General features: G+C 46.1%; 2 protein-coding genes and 1 long non-coding RNA gene across 6 annotated transcripts; 1 reads left to right on the forward strand and 2 right to left on the reverse strand.

Annotated features, from left to right (window-relative positions):
* Positions 1-8: 8 nt before the first annotated feature.
* On the reverse strand, positions 9-2,951 carry ZFAND2B (zinc finger AN1-type containing 2B). Of its 2 annotated transcripts, none has more exons than XM_033112066.1 (10): positions 2,823-2,951; positions 2,631-2,698; positions 2,261-2,355; positions 1,919-2,050; positions 1,636-1,787; positions 1,300-1,395; positions 1,164-1,224; positions 1,011-1,078; positions 609-681; positions 9-397 (listed from the first exon to the last, which is right to left on the reverse strand). In XM_033112066.1, exons 2-10 carry the CDS (start codon positions 2,683-2,685, stop codon positions 353-355), a joined length of 777 nt encoding a protein of 258 aa, XP_032967957.1. In that variant the 5' UTR covers positions 2,686-2,698; positions 2,823-2,951; the 3' UTR covers positions 9-352. The 2 variants fall into 2 exon arrangements, with proteins under 2 accessions (XP_032967957.1, XP_032967956.1); XM_033112065.1 differs by having other exon boundaries at positions 2,631-2,701; positions 2,823-2,891.
* Positions 2,927-24,314, forward strand: LOC117025825 (uncharacterized). The gene is made up of 3 exons (XR_004423660.1): positions 2,927-3,059; positions 13,826-14,018; positions 24,020-24,314. It is a non-coding gene; the product is annotated as an uncharacterized LOC117025825 (long non-coding RNA).
* On the reverse strand, positions 19,901-25,173 carry RETREG2 (reticulophagy regulator family member 2). 3 transcript variants are annotated; one of them, XM_033112058.1, is made up of 10 exons: positions 24,777-25,133; positions 24,322-24,428; positions 23,568-23,598; positions 23,117-23,252; positions 22,615-22,699; positions 22,171-22,314; positions 21,924-22,018; positions 21,629-21,764; positions 21,090-21,379; positions 19,901-20,954 (listed from the first exon to the last, which is right to left on the reverse strand). In XM_033112058.1, exons 1-10 carry the CDS (start codon positions 25,049-25,051, stop codon positions 20,769-20,771), a joined length of 1,485 nt encoding a protein of 494 aa, XP_032967949.1. In that variant the 5' UTR covers positions 25,052-25,133; the 3' UTR covers positions 19,901-20,768. The 3 variants fall into 3 exon arrangements, with proteins under 3 accessions (XP_032967949.1, XP_032967948.1, XP_032967950.1); XM_033112057.1 differs by having other exon boundaries at positions 19,901-21,379; positions 24,777-25,173; XM_033112059.1 differs by lacking the exons at positions 24,322-24,428; positions 24,777-25,133 and having other exon boundaries at positions 19,901-21,379; positions 23,117-23,164; positions 23,568-23,585.
* Positions 25,174-25,213: the final 40 nt, after the last annotated feature.

Genomic DNA, 25,213 nt, shown 5'->3' on the forward strand with positions numbered 1-25,213 from the left:
ATGTCTGATTGACTTACAATATCCTTTATTCTTTCCAGGCCCTTCTCTGCCCTACACATGGGGGCAGCCCCAATGTAAGGGGGTGACATTATGCAGGGGGCTCAGTGGGGCCTGGGTAGCCTCCTCTGAGGGCCCAGCCAGGGAGCAGCTCATAGCGGCTCTCTCCCATGCAGCAGGAGAGGCCAGCAGGATCTTCTGTTTCACACGCTGTTTCTCCTGCTGCTCCCTGGAGGCGGCCTCTATGTCACTCCTCATTTCACTCTGGGCTGCTCCTGACCGCCTCTCCCTGGGGACCCCAGAAGTTAGGGCCACAGTCCTCCTCCGCTGAGCCTCCCTCCCCAAGCCCAAGGCCCTAGCACAGGCTGCAGTTGGACGGCTTCAAGCTGCGGCTTTGGGCCTGGAGCAAGGAAAACAGGGGAAAACAGGGTGCGATGTCAAGGAAGTGAGGGGACAGACCTCACTTCCAAGCTCAGCCTGGGCTAGAGTCATAGTGAAAACAAAAGGATACCACCATTCCAAAACTCTCAACCATTTGGAAGAACCCCGCCCCCCCCCCAATTCCTTACTCCCTCGAAACGCAGGACCCCATCTCTACCCCATCCCCGTACCTGCTGCTGTCGGTACTCTGCCTCACTGGCTGACAGCGCTTGTGCTAAAGCTAAGTCTTCTTCCTCCTGAGAACTGGGAGGGAAGAACAGCTTAAGGTGGATGACAATAGTATCTAAAATGTGAGCATCTGATCTGTTAGGTGTCACTGTGCTGAGCACTTCTGAGTATTATCGCAATTATTTGTATAACCTTACAAGGTAGATATTAGCGTTATTCCATCTTACAGAGGAAATTAAGACCCTAATGGGTTAAAGAAGTTGTCAAAGGTCATATAATTAAGAAGCTTAATTTTGAGCCCAAGTTCTTCACTATTATCTTGCATTGGGTTGGTGTGGTCCCACCTACCTCCTTCCAAACAGAGCCCTTGCCCACATCCCACCCTTTCACCAGAGAGTAGGTACCTTGGAACCTGCGGTTTGGTCTCTGCCAAGGACAGTTCCAGGGCTCGCTGCAGAGCCTCATCCTCACTCTGCAGGAGGAGAAACAAGACCAGTTGCCTTGGATTTTACTCTGCATGGGTTTGCTTCCCTCTCTCCAACCTCTGCCCAACTCACCAAGCCATTCTGCAAAGCAATCACTGGAGGGGCTGTCCACGGTGGAGACTGGGCTGTGGCTCTAAGGCAGACATTCAAGAGGCGGAGGTCAGAGATGCAAAGGGGAAGAAGGGAGAAGAGAAACAGGTCGGCCTACCTGCTGGGAGAGGTAGAGGAAGGCAAGGTCCGACTTGGGCTGGGGATGGTGCTTCTAGAAGAAGCCACACCTTGTGCTCTGGAAACGGCAGCGAGTCTGTAGGGAAGAGACACTTTTGGCATGCCTCCAAGAGCTGTCAGCTTACATGCTCTTCCTAGGCTTTCCCCAGAGCCAGGAGGGGAGTTCCTCCAGTCTGGAAAAATAGGCACTTAAAAGTTAAGACTCCCCTAGCCAAAGGGGATAGAGTTTAAGCTTCCCAACTTGTGATAAGTGCTGAGTCAATTCCAGAAGGATGGGATGTCCCAAAGGCAAGTTAGAGTACTTGGCTGAAATTACCCTGCCTGGCTGGTTGGGTGCCCCTCCCCAGAGCAATCATGGTCCAGTGGGTGACGGTGCTTGATGCAGAAGTTTCGGCCACAGCGTTCACAGGTCAGTTTCATCATTTCCCGCTGCCGGCAGCCAGGGCGTTCACACTTATTGGTGTAGATCTGAGATAGAGTGGGAAGGTTTGTCACTGCTGAGACTCTGACCCCCTTTTCCAACCCAACCATAACAGCTGTTCAGGTTTCCAGGCATCCATAGCCCCAGCTGAATCATAGCTAACCCCTCCAATGCTTACTTTACGTTTTTGCTGTGCTGGATCCGAGCGACAGTCTCGGTCAATGTGCTCCCCCACAGCGCGGTCAGGGGGTTCCCCTCTGGCCACAGGCACAGGCACATTACAGAGTGGGCATACAGGTACTTGGATATCCTATAGATAAGGAGCAGGGCTTAGTCTGTGGCCCACTCCCGGTTCAATCAAATCTCTGGTCCTGAAAGAACCTGGACAGGCCCTCTATAAACAATGGAGCACGGAGTCTCAGAAACACAATAAAGCAGAAGAAACGGGAGGCAGAAGGATTCCGGCGATTCTGCATGCATCCTCCACTCATCCCCCATCACCCTCACACCGCCCCCTCACCTTTTGGTAAGCAGATCCACAGTGATGCTGAGCGTAGGCCACATGGTCTGCGCAGAAGATGCCCGAGCAGGCGTCACACTTGAGAGGCAGAAAATCTGCAGGGAGTGGGTCGGATTGCAGGTCCAGCGGGACCTCGACGTCGTTCCGGGTCACTCAAGCCTTCCACTCAAGGGAAGGAAAACACCACCCTATTTGCAACAAACCACCCGGCCCTAGTGCACTACGCTTAGCCACGCCTCCTTTGACACCGCCCCAACTTCGAGCCCCGCCCCTATCCGGCATTTCCAGTCTCCGGAGCCCACCCTTCGCGGTATCTGCAGCTCCAAGACCCTCTCCACCCGGCCCCGCCCCCTGGCGCTCCGCCCCTCACCCAAGCGCTGACAGCTTGGCTCGGAACAGTGAGCCCCGAGGTCCGGAAACTCCATCGCCGGGCAGGGCCTGCTGGGAGAAGAAGCGATACTGAGCATCTCTGGGGCTCCGGCTCCAGGCCTGGACTGCGACCCCGCACCCTGTGGGGGCTCCCTGCCCCGCCCCTTCCTCTCCCCCGCCCAGCCCGGCTTACCGGAGCCTCGGCGCCTCCCGGCCCGCAGCTCCCACTCCTCCCCCGGCGCGCACAGGCGTGCTGACGTCATCCCGCAGGGCGGGCACGTCCCGCGCAGTCGCCGGGCGGCTAGGGTAGCGCCCCAGCAGAGCCGAGCCCCGCCCGTTCTTGTTTGGCAAGGCTGGGAGCAGGATGGTTGTGCCTGAGCGAGTGGGTGGCTGTGGCTGTCCGCGGTCCCGCGTGCGGCTTTAGCTCCAGGTAGGGCGAAAGGGCCTGCGAAGGCGACGGCAGATATCTTGGGGAAGGAGGACTGGGGTGGTTTGGGGTCTTCACAAGTGGTCCTTCCCCCGCTTCTCACTCTACATCTAGCTATTGCGTTCACGGCCACGGTTGCACTTACTCTCCACGAGCGGACGACGCCCATAATTCTCTGGAAGTACAGGTTTCTCTCCAGAGCTGCAGATCCTTCCTCCAGGTTTAGCTTTGATGCCCTTTCTGTAAGACCTCCCTGACCATCCCCAGCCTGAGTTGAACGCACGGGCTATGTGAGCTCCCTAGTTCTAGTCTAGCACCCATTTCATCTTACTGTAACCAGCTGTTCATGTGCACACAAATTTACTGGGCAGTCAGGAACCAAGTCTACGTGGTGCTGTGTTAGGTCCCTAGCACCTAGCGTTCTGCCTAGAGCTGGGTGACTTCAGTGTCACCCGGATCACCTACAGAGCTGGCTTTAAATGCAGATTCCTGGGCCCTGGGGCTTCTGGTTCAAGTAGGAAGCACCCAAGAGAATTCTGACACAGGCTATCCAGTATCCACTGTGAAAAACACAAGCCTAGAATATTCTGAGTGTTTATTAACTATTTCTGGAATATGCATGAAAGTCACTGCATTGATGACCTGCTTCACCTCAGGGACCCTGAGGTTGAGACCTTCCAGCTTCAGCACATTTCACTTCTTACATGTCTCCCTGGCCTCTCATGCCTGGGGTTGGTCACACTATATCTTCCCATAAGTTTGGCCTCCGGGACAAGGAAACAGATGGGACAAGCTTAGAGTTGAACAGTGTCCTCCAAAATGGAGGGATAACCCAGGCCACAGTTGGAGATGATGAAACAATCTCCTCTCGCTTTTCCCTTCTCTCTCCCCCTCCAGCTTTTGGCTCTGTTTCCTTCTGTGTTTGCTTCTTACATCCTCACAACTTTAAGGCCAACGGAAATTAAAATCATTTTTCCTGGCTCCTCAAGCAGATGGCTTAATTTCAGCTCTGCCCGATTGCCTTGACTTGGATCACCTGCCAAGCTCTGACCAGTGGCCCTCTGGTCAGGGTACGTGATATTTTGATGGGCTAGGCCTGGGTCTCATGTTTGGGGGAAAGAGTCAGCTCCACCTAAAGTGAAAAATCAGCCAGCTGGCTTAGACAATTGTTCCAGAAAACCCCAGAGAATGCATTCAATTCCTTTCTTCCTTCATTCAACAACATATTGAATGTCCTCCCATGTGCCTTCAATGGATGATACGTGCAAATACAAGATATACAGGGCAATATGGCAGTACATTTCAGGTACCCTCTTTCAGGGATGACAAGTATTATTCAAGCCAAAACCTGAAGGGTAAGTAGATGTTGGCTGGATAAAGGCCAAGGGAGAAAGGAATGGAGTGGAAGGAGATGGTATTCCAAGCGGAGGAAAAGCAGGGACAAACACTTGGTGATGAGAGGGAACAAAGGCCTTTAAATAAGCTTTAAAAATGGTTGGGGCACCTGGATCTTAGGCTATAAGAGGCAGGCTAGAAGGGAAGTGAAGCTGGAGAGCTAGCAGAGGCCAGATCACCTCAGGTAGTGGAGGCCACATTAGATTTGAGAATTTTAACATAAATATGAGAAACTGTAGATAGCTTTAAGGAAGTTAGTGGCATGATCAGATTTGTATTTTGGGAAAGTCTCTCTGGCTTCAGAGTGGAGAATAGATTGGAGGAAGTATGAGACTGGAAGAAAGGAGAGCAGGTAGGAGGGTGTTGTTGTAATCCAGGCAAGAAATGATAATGGCTTGAACCAGAATGGGAACAATGCTCAGAATTAATGATAGCTCAGTAGAGAGGTTAGATACGAGATAATACGAGGTGTGATCACAAAATACAGTGAATGTTTATATTAAAATTTATTACAGTAAAAGACGCATTGCCATTAATCCCCCTCAAAATACTCCCCCTCGCTTGGAACACCCTTATCCCATCGTTCTTGCCACTTTCTTTTTATTTATTTATTTTTAATTTAATTTTTTTTAATTTATTGGGGTGACGATTGTTAGTGAAATTACATAGATTTCATGTGTACAATTCTGTATTACATCATCTATAAATCCCATTGTGTGTTCACCACCCAGAGTCAGTTCTCCTTCCATCACCATATATTTGATTCCCCTTACTTGCCCTCATTGTTCTTGCCACTTTCTGAAGCAGTTCTGGAAGTCCTCTTATGTGAATGTCTTTACTTCATCCTCCATCATAACAGTGCTCCATGTCACACATTACTGGTATGGCAAGTTCTGTCAGAAACATTACGGTGTCTCCTCATCTACCTTATTCACTGGATCTGGCATTGGGCGACTTCTTACTCTTGCCCAAAGTCAAAATGACCATGAAAGGTAAACATTTTCAATCAATTCAGGACATCAAGGCAGCTACAACAGGGCAACTAAAGACATGAAAGAAGACTTCCAGAATTGCTTCAGAAAGTGGCAAGAATTATGGGATAAGTTTGAAGTAACGGGGAATATTTTGAGGGGGATTGATGCAATGTGTCTTTTACTGTAATATGTTTTTTTAATGTAAATATTCAGCGTATTTTGTGATTACACCTCGTATTTTAAAATAACTTTCCATTATATCACTGTAATGATAAAACAGGAAAAATGAAATTCTGTTGCCAGAGCAATCATGAAATACACACAGTCCCTGACTTATGATGGCTTGACTTAAGATTTTTCAATTTTACAATGAAGTGAAAGTGACACACGTTCAATAGAAACCTGCTAGGCTAAGCTACGATGTTTGGTAGGTTAAAGGCATATGATATTTTCAACGTACAATGGCTTTTTCAGGACATAACTCCATCATAAGTTGAGGAGCATCTGTACTCAGAACAATTTTGTAAAGATAAATCCTGACCTTATCGAAAGGAAACACCTTGACCTCCCTCTATGTGAAAATTCAACCAAACATTCATTTAGTGTATGGAACACCTTTGACCACTCCTTCAGGGAAATTCTGGCAGCTGCTTTCTTTAACCAACCCTCACACCCTAGGGTAAGCTCCGAGAAGCCATGTTTCTGCCCCTGCTAAAGATGATTGGTCTGGGAGTGGTCATCTGCCATATATTGGGTATCCAAGTTTGTGTTCACCCAAAAACAGTCTGAGACAAAGATTTGGGTGCAAGGAATTCATGTGGGTGGTAATCCTAGCCAGAGTAAGAGAGTAGGCAGGAGGGAGACAGGGAAGGAAGGAAAACCAATAGAGTGTTACTGAGCTGGTTACCACTGTGGTAATAGGAGCTCAGTTCCACTAGGAACCCTAGGTGGAATCAGATAGAATGCACCTCAGAATTGTCCCTGTAAAGGACAGAAGTCTGGGCTGACTCCTGTCTTCTATAAATTGGGAGTTGCTGCCTCATTTACAACTCGCCTACGCCCACCTCGCACAGCCAACCGGCACCTCTGTGCAAGCTGACTGAGCTACGGAGGCTTTGGGGAAAGCCCCAAGGCAGAAATGCTGAGGCTGGGCTTTGAGATGGGAAGCCATCCGGGCTCATAGGTACTGTCCACAGCGGCATCTGAAGTCAGAAATAGGCCCAGCAGATGTGGCACAGGTACCAGGAGCATCTGCTATATTTGGCCAATCAGATTCTTTCCTGGGAGTTTGGAATCGAGACCAAGAGATCAGTGTTCATAACACCATTGGACCTGTAACAACATATAAGCTATGGGATGGTCATCGGCGATACTACCTGTCATACTGACTGAGGGACACAAAGAGATTATTAGCTTTAATATTCTGACTGCTGGGACACTGAACTCCATAAAAATAGATTGGTCTTGTAGCTCACACATTATCTGACTCTTTTGCCTCCTCCCAAAGTCTACATCCCCCAACAAAACTGTAGCTAACTGCCATTACTTTGTCTCTTTGAAGGTGGTTATAAGTCATCCCATTAAATTCAGGATATGTCTCACAGCTTTGTCAGAATCTCTGGTCACAACCTGAAGTCAGGCTAATGACGTACAGGAGACTCGTGATCCAGCTGTGCATCTAAGGGCCCTCTGCCACGGGGATTGAGCAATTGTTGAAGAGCTTGTCATTTGTGACTTCCAAGACTCCATATCTGTTAGATCCAGCATTAATTCTGTTAGGTTTAAAAGTATGAAATTGCGATAATTTGACATTTTTTCTTTAATTTTTATTAGTTTCAGGTGTACCAAACAACATAGTGATTAGACATTTATATACCTCACAAAGAACCCCAATAAGTCTATTACCCGTCTGACACTGTACATAGTTATTACAGTATTATTGACTATATTCCTTATGCTGTACTATATATCCTCATGACTTTTTTAAAATTATAGTTGACATTCAATATTACTTTGTATTAGTTTCAGGTGTACAGTGTAGTGGTTAGACATTTATATAAAATATATGAAGTGATCCCCCAATAAGTCTAGTACCCATCTGACATGTAGTTTTTTAATAATATTATTGACTATATTCCCCATACCATACTTTACATCTCCATGACTCTTTTGTAACTATCACTTTGTACTTCTTCATCTCGTCACCTTTCTCACCTAGCACCCCCAACTCCCCTCCTCTCTAGTAACCATCAGTTTGCTCTCTGTATTTATGGATCTGTTTCTGTTTTGTTTGTTTATTTTGTTCTTTAGATTCCACATAGAAGTGAGATCATATGGTATTTGTTTTTCTCCGTTTGACTTATTTCACGTAGCATAATACCCTCTAGGTCCATCCATGATGTTGCGAATGGTAAGATTTCATTCTTTTTTATGGCAGAATAATATTCCATTGTATATATGTACCATAACAATTTTGTATGATTTAATCTAATCTAAATATCACATGTCACAGACAAGAATTGTTTTTCTGACCTCTATCTCATTTTCAGCCTGCTGGGTTTTGGATACCAGACATGAAAGCTAACAGTCACTGTATGAGAGTATGATTTAAAACCCACGTACCTTAATATCAGATGTACCAAATTTCTATATACCTTTGCCTTTCAAACTTCCACTAGTTCCTACTAATTATATATAAGGAAAAGACATTAGGTAGGATATAGGGACTCAAAATGACAGTGGCATAAACAAGAAAAAACTTGAATTTCTTGTTTGGGTAATAATTCAGTGCTGGTATGACAGCACCTGTCAGGGACCTCCTATTTTGTTACTCCATCATTTCTAAGGTGTTGCCTTTGTCTGTGTGGTCCCAAATGAGTCCTTTTCCACGTAGCAGATGGGGGAGAAAAGAAGAAAGGCACACCCCTGCCACTTAAGGGCATGATCCTGACTTTGCACACATTACTTCTCTGCACTTTGTAACAACCAATACTTAAGTCACATGATTATATCTAGTTCCAGGGAAGTTGGGAAATGTAGTCGTTAGCTGGGTAGCCATATACCCAGGTAAAATTTCAATTACTACATCAGTGAATGAGAACAGATATTTGAGAGACAACTAATGTCCCCAAGGCAAGTAAAGAATGACTTTTATGATATTTGGATCATCCTGAGATTGAACTAATGAAGCAGGTGGTGGGTGGGTCACATAGTCACACAGAAGCCAACGTTGTATAAGGCATTTCTCTTAGCTCATGGGGTTTGAGGATGAAAACAATAGAATCAAACACCTCTTGGTTAGTCTCCTATTGTAGTCCACTCTGTGGGCTGTCTACTCAAAATCCATTCCCCAGCTCACACTTTTGAGAACAAAATCTGATTTTAACCATCCTTTTCCAAGCAGTGTGTTTTGCATGGGACCCTTTGCAGCCTCCAGGATAAGTCTTTTTTTTTTTTTTTTTAGGACTTTATTGGGGAACAGTATGTACTTCCAGGACAACAAAAGTCAAGTTGTTGTCCTTTCAATCTTAGTTGTGGAGGGTGCTGTTCAGCTTCAAGTTGTTGTCCTTTCAGTCTTAGTTGTGGAGGGCGCAGCTCAGCTCCAGGTCCAGTTGCCATTGCTAGTTGCAGGGGGCGTAGCCCACCATCCCTTGTGGGACTTGAGGAATCGAACTGGCAACCTTGTGGTTGAGAGCCCGCGCTCCAACCAACTGAGCCATCCGGGAGGTAGCTCAGCTCAAGGTGCCGTGTTCAATCTTAGTTGCAGGGGGCAGAGCCCACCATCCCTTGCAGGACTGGAGGAATTGAACCTTGTGGTTGAGAGCCCACTGGCCCATGTGGGAATTGAACCGGCAGCCTTTGGAGTCTGACAGCCTTTGGAGTCAGCTCCCAAGAGCACGGAGCTCCAACCGCTTAGTCATCGGGCCGTTCCCAGGATAAGTCTCAAATGGTCTCAGTCAGTGTTTTGCAAACTTTTAACCATTACTCACATTAGCAACTACATTTTGTAACACACACACACACACACACACACACACACACACACACACACACAACTTGACCTTATTATGTTTGATATACTCTGATAGTCTATCTCATTTTTTAGAAAATGCTGGTTGGGTTGCCCATACACTACATTGATTTCCATTTCGCTATCTTATTAATAGAGTGCAACCTTCAGTTTGAAAAAAACCCAACTGCTCAAAGCCAGTTAAACTGCCCTCATTTCCCTTGGTTAAGGCATGTAAAACAATTTGTGTCTGAAAGAAAAATTTATCCCAAAGTTTTAAAAAGACAAAATTATAATCACTCATTTAAAATATATATATATATATATATACCGTGTCTCCCTGAAAATAAGACCTAGCCAGACAATCAGCTCTAATGTGTCTTTTGGAGCAAAAATTAATATAAGACCTGGTATTATTATGTTATATTGTATTATATTATATTATAGTACCCGGTCTTATAGTAAAATAAGACCAGGTCTTACATTAATTTTTGCTCCAAAAGACACATTAGAACTGATTGTCCGGCTAGGTCTTATTTTCAGGGAAACATGGTATATATAATGCTAGCGTTTTTCTAATAAGCCTACTTGACCTTCATCTGAAACTCTTGGGAATATAATTGTGGTCACAGTATATTTGACTAACACTCCACTACTGATAAAAGCAGTTTACAGCTCTGTACCATTAACCTTTAGAAATTGATAATGTGTTGCGCTTGTATAGCTTTGAAGAAACGTTAACCCCAAAGGTGTTATTTTTTAATCCTGTGGAATGTTAGTCAGTTTTGTAACTATTTTTTTTTCATTCATTGCAACAATACTCAGAGAAACAATTTTTTGTATTCTTTATCAGCTGCCTCATTAATGACTTAAATAAAACCTTTGTCTGTTCATACTGTCTATTTGGGTGAGAATTTATTTCTGCTCTGGGCATCTACCTGTGACATCTAGCACTCAGGCAGCCATTTGGTGACTATGAGTAGAACCAAGTAGAGAGGACAAGCCAACATGCTGAAGATGTCAAAGAAGAAAGATGGAAAAGATCCAGGGTCATTGATAAGTAACCAATCGTGGACACTACCTCTGGCCTCTTGTTATGTAAGAGAGTAAAAATGTTCTTGTTAGCAAGGTTTTCTGCATTTTGCAGCCCAAACCTTCCTTTGTGATACACCTTTTGTGGCATCTTCATAAAAATGAGTATTTGATTCACCCAATTGGAACTTGCTGCTGTTGTATTTTCTACATATGGTGGCTGTGATGGGAGCAGTGGAATGATCGCTGAGCTCCCCAATCAAACATAGAGACCTTCCCCTCATAGCTCTGGAAAGACTCCTGACAGAACGATCTTATAGTCTGCGCATTAATATTCTGTGTACTGGTTTTTAGTTTTAAATTACTTTCAGGGCTTTATAAATGCTTTCTTGTTTTCATATGCAACTGTCTGATTTTAAATAATTCTTTTCATGTTAAACTATAATTATTTGATTTCAAGAATTTTTATTTGTTTGTTTGTTTGTTTGTTCTCTCTCTGCATTCATCAGTGGCTTTAGAATTGTAGGCTTCCGGTTTTTGGAACCTTGTCTGGAGCAGACTAAACAAAGATAAACACTGCTTCTCTCCCTGCTCCCACTCCACAAATGCTCAGATAACCAAAGGCTTAGAGAACCCTAAAAATAAAATCTTTGGAGCTCTTTCTCAAGCATGAGCCAGAATGTTTTAACTGCCGTAATAGGCTTACCTCAGGGACCTCAGAGACCGCAAGACAGTGAAGCTCTCATAGTCTCTTTTCTCAGGCAAAACTTTTCCTGACTAATGGGTTAGAGTCCAGATTAAGCTATTCATGCTCATCAACAGCCCAGGGGCTTCCCAAGATGTCACAAAGGGTGATGAACAGACCAATGTCCCCACTCCATAAGAGTTGGGATGGAGGTTCCGTGCTTCCTGAACAAAGGAGAGTACTGAAAGAAATCCAATAACATTTTCTACCTTGAGCAAGCTGTGTCAGAAGATACCAATTAACAATGAGCATTGCTTGGAATGTCTAACTTACATTGTTTTGTACACCTGAAACTACAAAAAAAAAAAAAAAGAGCATTGCTTAAGTCTCTTTGATTGTAGACCAACAAAGCATATGCAAACCTGCTAAGTAGCTTTGTGCTTTAGCTCCTGGTAACTGAGCTGCAGCCTCCCACTGGAACAGCAGCAATTGGCTCCTCTACAAATTATAGTAGAACCCCCTTATCTGTGGGGGATACGTTCCAAGACTCCCAATGGATGCCCGAAACCTCAGATAGCACCAAACTCTACATACACTGTTTTTTTTCCTACACTTACATACCTATGATTACTTACTCATAAATTAGGTACAGTAAGATATTAACACCAAGTAATAATAAAATAACAATATACTGTAATCCAAGTTACGTGAATGTGGCATTATTAAGTAAAATAAAGGTTACTTGAACACAAGTGCTGCAGTACCACAACAGCTGATATAATCCAGTGAGCTACTACGTGACTGTCAGGGAGTGTAGGCTGCGTGGATACACTGCACAAAGCAATGATTTTTGTCCCTGGCGGGATGGAGTGGGACGGCATGAGATGTCATCAAAATACTCGGAACAGCCAGCAATTTAAAAATTATGAATTGTTTAGTTTTGGAACTTTCCATGTAGACCGTTGTTGACCCCTGATAACTAAAACCACAGAAAATGAAACAGTGGATAAGGGGAGACTACAGTAGCAGGCGTCACAACCAGACACCTCTTAGTTCAGCATCAGCATGTTTAAAACAGACAAGGTCAAAGTGAAGATACCAGCAAGGTTGTCTCCAGCCCAATTCTACTTGAATATTAGTTTAATGGTATCTGTTAATGGTTTTCCTCCTTTTCAGTACATGCTCACAGAAACAGTGCATACAGAAAGGGAAAGAAAAAACCATTTTTGTCAACTGTTCTGTCCAGCTTTTACTCGTGTGTTAGCTTATTTGATCCCACATGAGAACCTTTTGAAGTAGATACTATGTATTCCGATGTTGCAGGTAAGAAAACTGAGATTGAGAGATTAAGCCACTTGCTTATGGAGATGGGATCTGGACCCAGATTTTTGTGTTGCCTTAAGTCCCATGTTCTTTCATTATACAACATTGCCTCCAAAAAAAAAAATCTACTCTTGTAGCCTCCTTAATAACTGAAAAGAGGAATCTCAAGTGGTGGTTTTCTCAGAGCATTTGTGGAAAATCCCACATCCCTCCAGGGGTTATCAATGTTGGCATACCTCCGAGACGTTGTGCAATAAAGAGTGTTGTAATCTTTTTGCTGGTGGGAGGGTTTTTGTTTTGTTTTGTTTTGTTTTGGTTTGGTTTTTTTTTAGTATGAAGAGGCTTTATTCTCAAGTTCTCTGAGTTGCAATCCCCTTGGTGGAATTCTTTTCCCTTGATTTTAATAGGTACAGAAAAACCTAGGTGCTCAACTGGTGGAGGGTCTCGGCTGCAATTTGTAGAAAGAATGCAACATCTGTGAGGCACAGTAAAGCAGAGAGTAATAAATCAGTGCAAGATATTTAAATATCTGAGATAATGAGGATGGGGAAGCTCTTTGATTGGAACTGGCTTTAGATTCCAGGAGATTAGTAGATCAACATGGCCCTGCCTGCCCTGACGTCAGCCTCATTCTCTCAGGCATGTGATACACAATACTGGTGGCAATGCTCAGTCATTTGTCCTCGAGGGCCCTTCCTCTCCTGTGAATTCCACTTCAGATGACTTTACACATTACACAGTGATTTCATATATACTTGATTCAATCCACTCACTATGTATTAACCAAGCCTTGTCAGATCTTATACCAGGCCCTGGGCATAGAGAAGGTGAATGACTCCTGGTCTTTACCCCAAGCTGTTCAATGTCTAGTAGTAAAGACACATAAATAAATCACAGTGAAAAGTGCGCTTATACAGTGGCTTTCAAACTTATCCAATCTCAACCCACAGCAAGATATATATCTTAGGTCTCATCTCAATATATATAAATATAAAATAAATGCTATATAAGGTCCACTAAATTGATGTCATGACCCACTAATTTCATGATGCCCCAGTTTGAAAACCATGCTGTAATGGAGGTACAGAGGCTATGGGAATACAGAAAAGGAGCCAGTAATGCTCAGGAGTGAGGTTGGGGAGGACAGTGAGAGTTCTCCAGGCGGACAAGATGCCAAAGGTATTTCAGCCTCGGGAAGGACATGAGAAGAGCAGTGCAAATGTCATAGCTTATCCTCACGAGCAGAGCACAGAGGAGATTGAGGCTAGGAGGGTGGGAAAGGGACTTTCTGTTAAATATGATAGATTGAACACACACATGGTATGCCTGCTCCTTTCTCAAACCCCTCTAGGATAACAGTAACGGAAGAAAGAGAACAGAAGAAGAAAGAATTCATGGAGATATGACAAGACTACTTTGGAAGATGGAAAGTAAAGGAAGAGAGTCGACGGGAGATCTGAGAAAGCTGAAATCTAAGTGCTAAGTAACAAGGAACAAGCCAGTTTGGACTGCAGAGCCTAGGGAAGCGACAAGTAGCTCTGAAGGTAGGATGGAAGGATGGGGCTGAAACACAAGAATGCATTTTAAAATCTATCAGGAGCAGTTAGGTTCCCAGATTCCTTCCTCTAGCCTGGCGCTTGGCGCTCTCCTACCCCAACAGAAGGCAAGAGGTATTATCTCTAGAGAGAATGAACCAGAGGGACTCTGGGCTCAGGGTCACCAGATGCCACTGCGGATGGAGAGGAGGAGAAACCACAGGCTTATTTCACCTGGCAGCCAAGTTTATACTCCCCAGGCTGGAGATTGCAGGATTCTTCCCTAGGGGAACTGACCAGCCTAAGAGAAAAGGTCTATGGGTGTTGGCATTTGGGGGTTCCTAACAAAATGCTTGTTTCTGCTAAATTACCCTAGAGGGGAGATGCCAACCAATCAGTTCTATCCGTGCCTAGAGAGCACTGAGTTGGACTTTTAGAGCCTCTGCTGCTATATGAAGGAGCAAACTAGGATTTGAGGGGAAGTCTCTGCCATGAAAGACAGAGACCAACAAAACAAAACAACAACAACAACAACAACAAAAAGACAGGGTGGGGTAACAGGAACAATACAAGGAACTTAAAAACATAGTATAACTATATGAATAATAATATAATGAATATAACATATTAATTAATACAGTATCTTTAGAGAGCAGGTTTTTCACCTAATACACAAGAGGAGGAAACTAAAAAGGGATATTCAGAAAACAAAGTGCTTAGAAATAAAAAATATAATCACAGAAATTAAAAATTCAGAAGAATGATTACAATGTAAAGTTGAGAAAGTAGAACAAAAAAGATAAATACATGGAAAACCAGTAAAGATAAGAAAACCTTAGCTTTGAAGAATAAGTCAGAGTTGGGTCAGGCACCAAGTAGAGAAAAGTGTTCCGACTGAGAGAGACACAAATGCAAAGGAGTGACGAATGAGAATGGAGAATTACAAATACTTGTTTTCTGTGGCTGGAATATCAAATTACAGCAGGGGAAGGGCTCTAATGAAGGTGAATAGCTAGGTAATTTTTGTATTGTTATGAAATGTGTGCTTATAAACATTTGTATGCAGGTGGTAAAACTAAGTTTCAACCTCAGGTCTTGATTCCAAGTTTAATAGTTTTCTATATAGCCAGGAGGCAAAATTATTTGTTTGTTTATTTTCTTTTTGCAAAATAATTTAGATCACTAGTTCTCAACTGGGGGAAATTTGACCTCCAGGGGACGTTTTGGGAACAGCAGTGGGGGGAGAGTGTTACTGTCATTCAACGGGGAAAGGCCAGGGATGCTGCTAAACATTCTAAAAACGAACAGGACAGTCCCTCTCACCACAATAATGAATTCTCTAGCTCAAAATGTCAAAGTACATATAGTCAGGCAGTCGCTGAGAAACACTAAAGTAGATGAAATGTAAAACTGGAGCTATTCTGACTGAGTTCAAATCCCTTGCGGGAGACCTTGAACCAGAACCACCCAGCTGAGCTGCTCCCAGATTCCTGATCCTTAGAAATAGTGTGACATAATGTTTTTTGCTTTAGGTTCCTAAGTTTTGGAGTAATTTGTTATGCAGACATCGCTAATCAATACACTTTGGTATTGACACTTTTTATCGATGTAAAAGACACAGAAATGTGTACAGGTCAGTGAATTTTCACAAATTGAACAGTCCCATATAACCAGCACCCAGGTCAAGAAATAAAACATTAGCACCCCTTGGGAGACCCCTCCAGTCGTTGCCCCCCTGCCCCCAGGGTAGCACGACCTTGACCTCTAACAATATGAATGTACTTTATATGAATGGAATCATACATCACATATTCTTTTGTGTGTAGTTTCTTCTCATTTTATTTATGAGATTCACTGTATTTTTGTGCTTAATTGTAGTTTGTTCATTTTGTTTAGTTACCTGAACATACTACAATGTATTTATCCATTGCATTGTGAACTTCTGTGTGTTATATGTATATGTATTTCTTACCAACATTTTGCCACATTTCCTTTATCATTCTCTCTCTACACACACACAAACATCATATATTCATATATTCATTCTTCTTCATTTATTTACATTTCCAAACTGTTTGATATAATTTGCAGAGAACATAACAATTTACCTCTAAAATATTCAAAACATGTATCCTAAAAATAAGGATATTCTTTTATATAATCCAAGTGAAATGATCAAATTCAAGAAATCTGATCTTGATACAATCTTTTATCTAATATACAATCCATATTCAAATGTTATCAGTTGTCCCAATAGTGTCTTTCGTAGGAGCTTTTCTCCCCCCACTCAGGATCCAACACGTCACACCTTGTAGTTACTGTCATCTCTTTGGTTTCCTTTTTAATCTTGAATAGTTCCTCAGCTTTTCATTATCTTTTATGAAATTGATATTTTCAGAGTCAACTCACTTTTTATACTTGGAAAAAATCCAGACTTCTTTTAACCTTATTCCATTTCTGCAGAGTCATATTTTTTTCAAGCAAGCCCTAATACATGTAATTGGTTATTTTGATCAAAATATCTAGTTGAGTCTGAATAGTTTGGTCAAAATTGTTTTTGAAATAATATGATAATTTGATGCAATCACAGAAGATCAAGCTGGTTGGGCAATCTTACCTTAAATTCAGAAAAGCCTCTAGCTCCCAAAACCGGCAAATACAAACCTCCAAATCTAGATCATTTTCATTGCCTTTAACCTAGTCCAGGAAGGAAGAGCTCACAGGTGTGTGGGTGGGTTATTGAAACTTAGTTACCACCCACTCTAGAACAATAACAAACAAAGGCAAGATATTTACTGTCAACAGATATGTACCAACCCCCAACGTCTATTGACATTGGCTGCTTTAATACTTAGGATTCCAGTATACCAGTTTAGTCCAACATTAATGTATTGAACGTCTACTGTGTGACAGGCATGTGCGGGGCTCTGGGAATATTCTGATGGTTAAGACATAGTTCCTGCCCTCAAGAGTAAGTAAGCAGTATAGTGGGAACTATACCTATATACTCCATATCCTATACTTACAGAGAGAATGAAGATTCTATGTGATATGTGGAAAACAGAAGTATACTGAAGGAGCACTAGGGGAGCAGGTCTCATATGAGGAGCCCATGACATGGGACATCAGAGAAGTCTTTGTAGATGAGGTGTGGCCTGAAGCACATCTTAAAAGACAAGTGAAGTGTTTGCAAAGCAGAAGTGTGTATGTAGGGCAGGGGTGGGGAGGGCAGCACAGCTGAGCAGAGACAGACAAGCTGTTTGGGGCTTGATGCTGTAGTGTAAAGAGCAAGACAGGGCAGGGGCAGACCTCAGGCTTCTTAACCATATCAGCGAGCTTGGTTGCTGTCTTGTAGGAGGAGAGCCTTTGATTAATATTACATAGCAGAAAGGTCATCGGATTTGTATTTTTTAAATAATCTAGCCATTTTGTAGGGCATGAATTTTGGTGAGGGACAAGAGTATGGATAGGGGAACTGTCACAGTGGGCCAGGTGAGAGATGAGGAGGGTGTGAATCAGGGCTGTCATGGAGGTGACAGAATCAAGAAATAATTTGGATATCAAATTAGCAGCCAACTGGTTATTTGCTGGGTGTGGAATGAGGAAGAAGTTGTTCCTTCATAGTTGGTGGTGCCAACAAGCAAGATGGTGAATACAGAAAAAGCCTATCTGTTTAGGGAGATGAGGCGTGGAGTGTACTGTGGAAAAAGGACGTGTGCAGTTGAGTGGAAGGTACCCATGGAGCATTCAGGGGAAATGCCTGGGAAAGGAGCTAAGATTTGGAAGTCATCAGCACATGCCTGAGTGGAAACTAAACAGGTGAATTTGTGAAATTGCCCAGGTAGAATGCAAAGAAAAGTGAGCCAGTGACAGATGCAACGAAACACCAGCATTTAAGGGAGCAGGTGGAGGAAGCCCAAGGATACTTTAGTTGGACACTAAAAGCAAAACATGGTGATATATTGTCCTTCCACAATGAAATTAACAATTCTTTGAATCTCAGTACTTGATCTTTGTAATTTTAAAGATCACTTAAATGTTTTACAATATCCCTTAGTCAGGAAAACAAATTCTGCATAGCACTATTTATCAATCTCTTTTCAAGTATTTAATTTCTGCCCTCTGAAATCCTATACATAACCCTTCAAAGTTTGAAGGCAGTTAATGTGACTCCACTCTCTTCTTGGCTTAAACATTCTCAGTTCCTTCAACAGTTCCCCATGTGATGACCAGCCTTCACCTCTGGCGATCCTCTCCTGGGCACATTGCCATTTGTCAACCTGTCCACAAGCAGTGTTCTAACGTGTGCATAGTACACGACACTCCAGTATTATCTTCCTGTGTTTTGGAGACTATATACCCAATAAGATAGCCTAAAATGAAGTTTATGAGCAGCCACATTACACTATTAGCTGTTACAATGTAGAGTTAACTAAAGTACACAGGCCTCCCCGCAACTGCAACTTAAGCATGTAACCAACTCTTCTCCCCCCAGCCTGTACTTCTAATTGATTTTTGTTTAGTCCAATTGTCATTTTCACATTTCTCTTTCACTCATATGAAAAGCTTTTTCTTCTTGTCCCTTTCATCTTGGGGCAGGAAAGAGCCAGGGCACCTGATTTAAAAAAAAACTGTAGACAAACATGTAGCAACCATTAGACCAGGGTGAACCTCAAAATGGACCCCCATGAACTCCAAACCTATGGTGAATGTTTTGATCTACTACAGGCTTCTGGCTCTATCTTCAAATTTCAAGTTTAACAAAAAAATGGATTAAAGATGGGGCATATAGCAGCCATTGTCTTCCTGATGGATAATTTTTTTGTTTTTGTTTTGGAATTGCCTGTTTCTTGAACTGTTTTTTCCTTCTGAAATCTCTAAATGATTAAAAGTTAATGTTCTTTCAGTGGCAGTGGACAGGGCCTCAATCAACCCTAAAAGATTGTCTCTTAGGTAAATGTGAAACAAATGGACAGAAAAACTGTCTCAATGCTTAGGAGAGATGTGGCATAGAAGTCAACCTCAAAAAATCAGACAGAATTGCCACATGGTACCTCCAGCTGAAGGGCGAGGACGTGAACTCATAAAGGCGGCCATCCGCTTAGTTCTGGGCTTTCTGTTTTTCCTCCCCAAAGGGCAAGGATTACTGCATCCATTCTTTGTGAAGCCAGGGTGCTAGATTGGTTCTCTAGTTCCATGTCCTTGAGCTTCTTCCCATCTGTGCTGTTAATGGACAGGGGCTTCGTTCCAGTGTGATTGCTGGTGCCAAACTGCTTCGGGTTTGGACCCTGCTCTACTATTTACTAGGACTCTGGCCTTCAGGAACTTTAACTTGTCTGTAAAGTGGTGTTACTAACAGTATATACCTCAGGGTTGTGAGGAAAAAACGAATTAGCAAGTATAAATCAGTTAGAAGAGTGCCAAGCACATGTTATGCATTCAGTTAGTGTTAGGTACTATTTCTTTAGCGTTCCTTGGCCTGAAGTCAGTTTAGATACAGGCATAGGTCCTGCTTGTTTGGTTCTTCCAGTATAGATAAATCAGAGCTGAGCAAGTTGTTAGCACGGAGATGGGTTAAGGACTTTTTAAGGCAGTGTTAATTAAGGGTGTAGGCAACACAGTATAAAACGATTGTTATAATCCCAAATTTCTATTGATTGGGAAGACGAGGCAATTTCCTCCTGCGTACACTTTATTCACACATGCTAAATCTCACTGAACACATCACACTGTCAGGGAAGATGGCTAAGGGCAAGTCAGGGCTGTCAGGGTCCCTACCTTGCTTCTGGCCTTGTTTTGCACCAGGTAAATAAACAGCCAGGAGCAAGACGGGGGACAAGGAAGAAAGGGATAAGGGGGGCAGCACAGTGAGGCAGGCAGGCAGGCAGCAGTTCTAGCCAATCAGCACTTTATTTTTCCAGTCAACACCTGCACAGACGTGACTGTCCACTTCCTGACCCTAGGAGGGGATCCCACCACACTTGAAGTAGCTCTGGCCTGGAGGAACACGTCTCCTTATTCTTCCCTGGGATAGTAAGAGAGACCCTCACTCTAACCAGACGGAGCTCCTGCTCACGACGCAGTGCTGGTGCGTGTGCTGTGGGATCCCTGCTCTGCCCCTGTCATGAACGACTGGGACGAACTAGGCCAAAGGTGCAGTGGAGGCTCACGGGCTACAGTGACCGAAGTGCTCCACTATGGGCCTGAGCCCCCAGCCCAGGTTTAATCTGTACCTCCCCGACAGGAGCCTCCCTAAAGTGTAGCCATGGAAGGAGGCGCTGGCAGAGTGGGGATTGAGCTGCTAAGGACAGGACACAGCAGGGAAATCAAGTAGAGGAGCACAGGACAGAAGAGAAAAATTATAAAGTGCCTGAACTAAACAACCAAGTGGGACACGAGGACAGAGCAGCATAGGTCCCTGAGGATAGGAGGAAGAAAAAAGGGACAGACCACTAGGGCTTGGGACAGAGTGGAATGAAAATAGAGATGAGGCAGGGAGGCAAGTGCAGGCTGTGGGAAGGACTTCCCTAGTCCTGTTCACATCCACCAACCCAAATGTAAAATTATTTACAAGCTTAAAACCAATCCCAGGTACTGTACCAGGCCCGGGACAGCAGGCAGGCAGGCAGGCAGAGGATGGACTGGCTCCCATCTGACAGCCAGCTGCCCCACGTATTGCCTTCCCCACAGTAGGGAAAGGAGGAAACGCTGACACCTCTAGCCAGAAAGCCCCACTGTGCCTGCCATTCCTTCCATGGCTCATGGCTCTGCCATGGCCTGAGCCTCTTGGTCTGACTGTACCAGAGAAAGGGTGTTGGGCCCTCGGGGTGGAGCGTCAGGGGGCTCTGGGGGTGTCTCTGGCCCCAACCCCAGCTCTGCATTCAGCTGCTCCAGCTCCCCCTGATCCAGCAACTCGAAGTCCTCAGTGGTGAGTGCCTCTTCTTCCTTAGGGGTAGGCAGGGGTTGGGGTGAGTCCTGGGGAAGAGGTGGGAGCACTGAGGGAGAAGGGACTGGGTCACTTTCAACAAGGCAAAGGAGGGGTGGCAGGGTGCTGGAGGGAGTGGTGGGGTTACCACTCACTGCCTCTGGGCTCAGTGTCTCCACTGGTCCTCCGGGGGAAAGCTTCACTTCATCTGCGGGAGAGCTTGCCCCATTGAAGTGTGTGTTCACAAAGTGAAGGGGGGACGAGAGCCGAAGCAAGGTCTCCTTGGCTGCCACTTCTTCCTCCTCCGAGTCCAGGTCTTGCCTTGACAGGGCTTGAGGGGGGCCCAGCAGGTCTTCAGGAGGGGCCAGCTCTGTCTCCTCTCCCTCCCCCAGCTCCCGGCTCAGGGCCTCCTCCGGCTCACTTGGCAGGCTCTGTTGGTCCAAATCTGTGCAGAAAACAAAGGGTTAGGAATGGCTTGCTGTTCTGAATGGTCACAATAGGCCAGTATGTTCAAGGATGAGAACTCAGGATATGCATTGTGGGCCAGGCCTTAGCTGTTAAGGTCTTTCGGGCGCTTAAGAGTAGAATCAGAGGGTCAGTTTCCCAAAAAACACATGGGGGAAATAATCAGAGCACAGCCAGCATTCTATGACAGGGAACAGGAAGATCGGGAGGGGCAAAGGGCTTTCCATACCCTCCGAGACATCAGTCAGTTGTGGAGTTGTGGCCCGGGATACAGAGAAGCCACCGCTCTCCAAGATAGACGCCTCCTCATCTGATAGCTCTGAGTCTGTAATGGCCAAAGCCAGTGCTGTTTTCTTCACATCCACCTGTAGGAGAACCAGGATGGACACAACAGGTGAGAGGAACAAGAGATCCAATTTTCTAGCAGTACCCTCCCCACTGACTCCCATCCCCTTGAGAGGTGGCTACTCTAAAGCCGATTCCCCCAGCCTTCTACTTGACACCCCATCTGCCTTGGATCTCACCACCGGAGAGAAGCCAGCCAGTTCTGTTTCGCTTTCACTCTCTGTCTCCGCCAGTGGCTCATCACCTCCGGGGGGTACGTTCTTCCCTTGCCGCTCTAAAGAAGCAAGAGCAGCAGGGAGGTGACCAAGCAGGGACAGTGGTGGGCGATAAACATGACCAAGGGACTGGAAGTATCTAAATTACAGGGTGTTTCACGAGCCGTAAGCCAAGGCCCTCCCCCCGCCCCCGGTTACAGGAGCCCCTTACTCCGTTTGTCGTGTTTGTGGTGCAGAGCTTCAGCTTCTGCCTTCATGCTGTAGTCCAACTGCATGAGCAGGGGCTCGAGGCGAGTGTACATCCTTTGGATCAGTTCATGATAAACCACCAGGGGCCACAGCAGGATACTCAGCACTGGGGGTTAGAGCAGCCACTCAGAGCTCCCTGTGCCTATTCCCTAAGGGCCCTTATTTAAACAGAAAGGGCTGAAGGAAGATGAGGTCGTTTCCTAAGGCGGTGCCAACCTCGTCCCTCCACTTCCACTGCCCTTCTCCCCAGATGACCCTTCCATTGTTACTAATCCTACAGCACCCCCTGGAGAGCTCCGTACATGGGTAACTGAGCAGAGAGAGAGCACAGTCCTCTCATTAGGTCAGTCCAGGGACAGAAGACAAGGAGAGGACTTTGGGAAGGGCAGGGTTAGACCCTACTCACAGACGATGTAGGAAATCATAATCCCTGGGACATAGTGTCCCAGCACAGCCAACACAGCACAGCCGGAGCAGACTCGAGCACAGAACTGCAGAGAAGAGCACAGGATCTAAGAACTATGGGGTGAGGTGTGCACCCTACTCATCTGGGTCAGAAACTACTGCTCAGCTGATGGAAGCAGTAGTATAACCTCTAGGAATGTGGTGATCTAGTCTAGTCAAGGGAATGCCCAAGACCAGGAAGTTTGCAATAGACACCACCAAATACCTAATTCAAACTGGTCCGTCTGCCTTGGCAGGAAACAATGTCAGAACATCAGAAGCTTATTCCCTAAGGTGAGACTGCCGCCTGCTCTACCAGTTCACTAGCTGTGAAGGTTGCCTCAAGAAGGCACCAGGCCTCTTACTTCAGTCTCCAGAGAGGGAATTCCCGTCACTCCTTCCCATGCCCCCACCTCTACTTCCCCACAGTGCTGAGAACTAGTGTATGACATGGGGGAATTTACCTGAGCTGGATTCTGCCTCTTGTACTGCAGCAGCTCCTGCAGGTGAATCTGGAAGGTGAGCCAGCTCTCAGCCAGGTATCTGCACAACTCGGGCACACTCAGCAGGTGCGGCCGGGCGCCTGACCCCGCACCCTCACTGGGGAGACATGACATGACCCCTAGAGGCCTCAGACACCAGCTTCCTAAGCACTCAAATCCTTCTGAGAAGGCCAATAAGATCTTCAGTCTAAGCAAATGGACAACCCCACCTCCCCAAGGGAGGCTGTCCTGACCCTGGGAAGCAAAGCCCAGAACTCCCAACCCCCTGCCCCAAAAGGAGCAGGCACGCAAACACCTACACAATCTCATTACCTGTCCATTCACTATGCTGGGGTCTGTGCCTACAGAAGCGGCAATGCTGCCCTGCACCATAGTGACATTGGCAGTAAGGCAAGAAGTGGCCTGCACTCACCTGTAAGAGTGTGGCTCTTCTGGAGACGATGCTATAGAAAGAGGAGGGGGACAAGTTACTGAGTGGCCCTGGGAGACCCTTCCCAAGGCAGACATAGTTGCCCCCCCTCTGTGGTCCCAGAGCACTTTCTTCTGATACCAACTGCACAGCGTTTGGCATTTGTACGTCTGTCTTTTTCTTTATTAGAAGAATTGTCCCTTTTCAATATTGTCCCTTTTCAAACACAGGAACCGCATTTTACCAGGTTTACATCCCAAGCAACTCACACATAGCCTGGCACCTAGTTACTCCCAAAAGCCTCTGAATACATGAATAACAAGAAATACAACAATAAAAGCGGACACTTAGATCATTCTATCACATACGAAGCTCTACATAAGCATAATATGTGTTAACTCATTTAATGTCCACCTCCTAATGAAGTACTGTTTTACATCATCCCTGTTTTACAGATGAGGAAACTGAGGCAAACAGAGACTGACTGGCTTTTACAAGGTCACACACATGGTAAAAGGCTGAGTAGGCAATGGAAAACAGGCAATCCGGCTGCGGAGTCCACAATCTTAGCTACCACATTCAAGACTAACACTACCTTCGAGAAAGCGGCAATTGTCAATGTCCTAACTGGGGGAGCGGTGGTGACCGCGAGGCAGGTGGCCTGCGGTGCAGTGCCCTCACCATTCAACACAGCTGGCGGGGTCAGCCACAGAGCAACTGCACGAGGGGGCTTGCTGAACGGAGGAGGAACGCTCACCTGAGAAGTCAGGGAGGAAGCGAGGCTGCCAAAGATCCAGCAGAAAATAGGCCAGAAGTGAGATGCTGAGTAGGAAAAAAGGCCGGAGGGACGACGACGACAGCAACCTTAGGGAGAGACAGGTGCCTCAGCGATGCGTGGGTGAGAGGCCCCGCAGCCACCGCAAAAGGCGGAAAAGCGCCCACTGATGGGGGAACGGGAACCTCCAGGCCTAACTCGAGACCCGAGAGAGGAATGGAGCGACCCAGGCGGACAGGTCTTTAAAACCTGGGGATGGGTCATTCCCCAGGGCCAGTGTCAACCCCAGAAAAGAGGAAGGGTACCCCGACCCCTCCGGCCCCCCGACCCCTCCGGCCCCCCGACCCCTCCGGCCCCCCGACCCCTCCGGCCCCCCGACCCCTCCGGCCCCCGCTCTCCCCGCGCAGCCCGGCCCCGCCCCTCTCCGCGGCCGTTACCAGAAGAGGCCGTTGAGCGCGGCCGCCGTGACCAGGCTGTGCAGCGGCTTCTCCCACACCAGCAGCCGCTGTGCGGCCGCCAGCACCGTCTCCCAGCCGCGGAGGCGCAGCCACAGCGTCGTGGCCAGGCGTCCCACCGCCTCGGCCGTGGCCGTCTCCTCCTCCGCCTCGCCGGTGGCCTCACCCATGCCGAAGCTCAGGCCCAGGCCGAGGCTCACGCCCAGCCCGGCGCCCCCAGCCGCACCGGTGCTACCCCCGCCCCCGCCGCTCGCCATAGCCCCGCCGCGGCCGGCGTCCGAGCCCGCGACGAGCCAGGGCTGCGCGGCTGCCGCCGGGGGCGCGTCAGGCGGAAGACCGCGCAAGCCGCGGTGAGCGCCGCCGAGGCCGCGGACGGGCGTCACGTGACAGCGGAGCGACGGGCCCGTCACGTGACGCGC

Source organism: Rhinolophus ferrumequinum, chromosome 8 (genome assembly GCF_004115265.2).
Source record: "Rhinolophus ferrumequinum isolate MPI-CBG mRhiFer1 chromosome 8, mRhiFer1_v1.p, whole genome shotgun sequence".
Classification (NCBI taxonomy): domain Eukaryota; kingdom Metazoa; phylum Chordata; class Mammalia; order Chiroptera; family Rhinolophidae; genus Rhinolophus; species Rhinolophus ferrumequinum.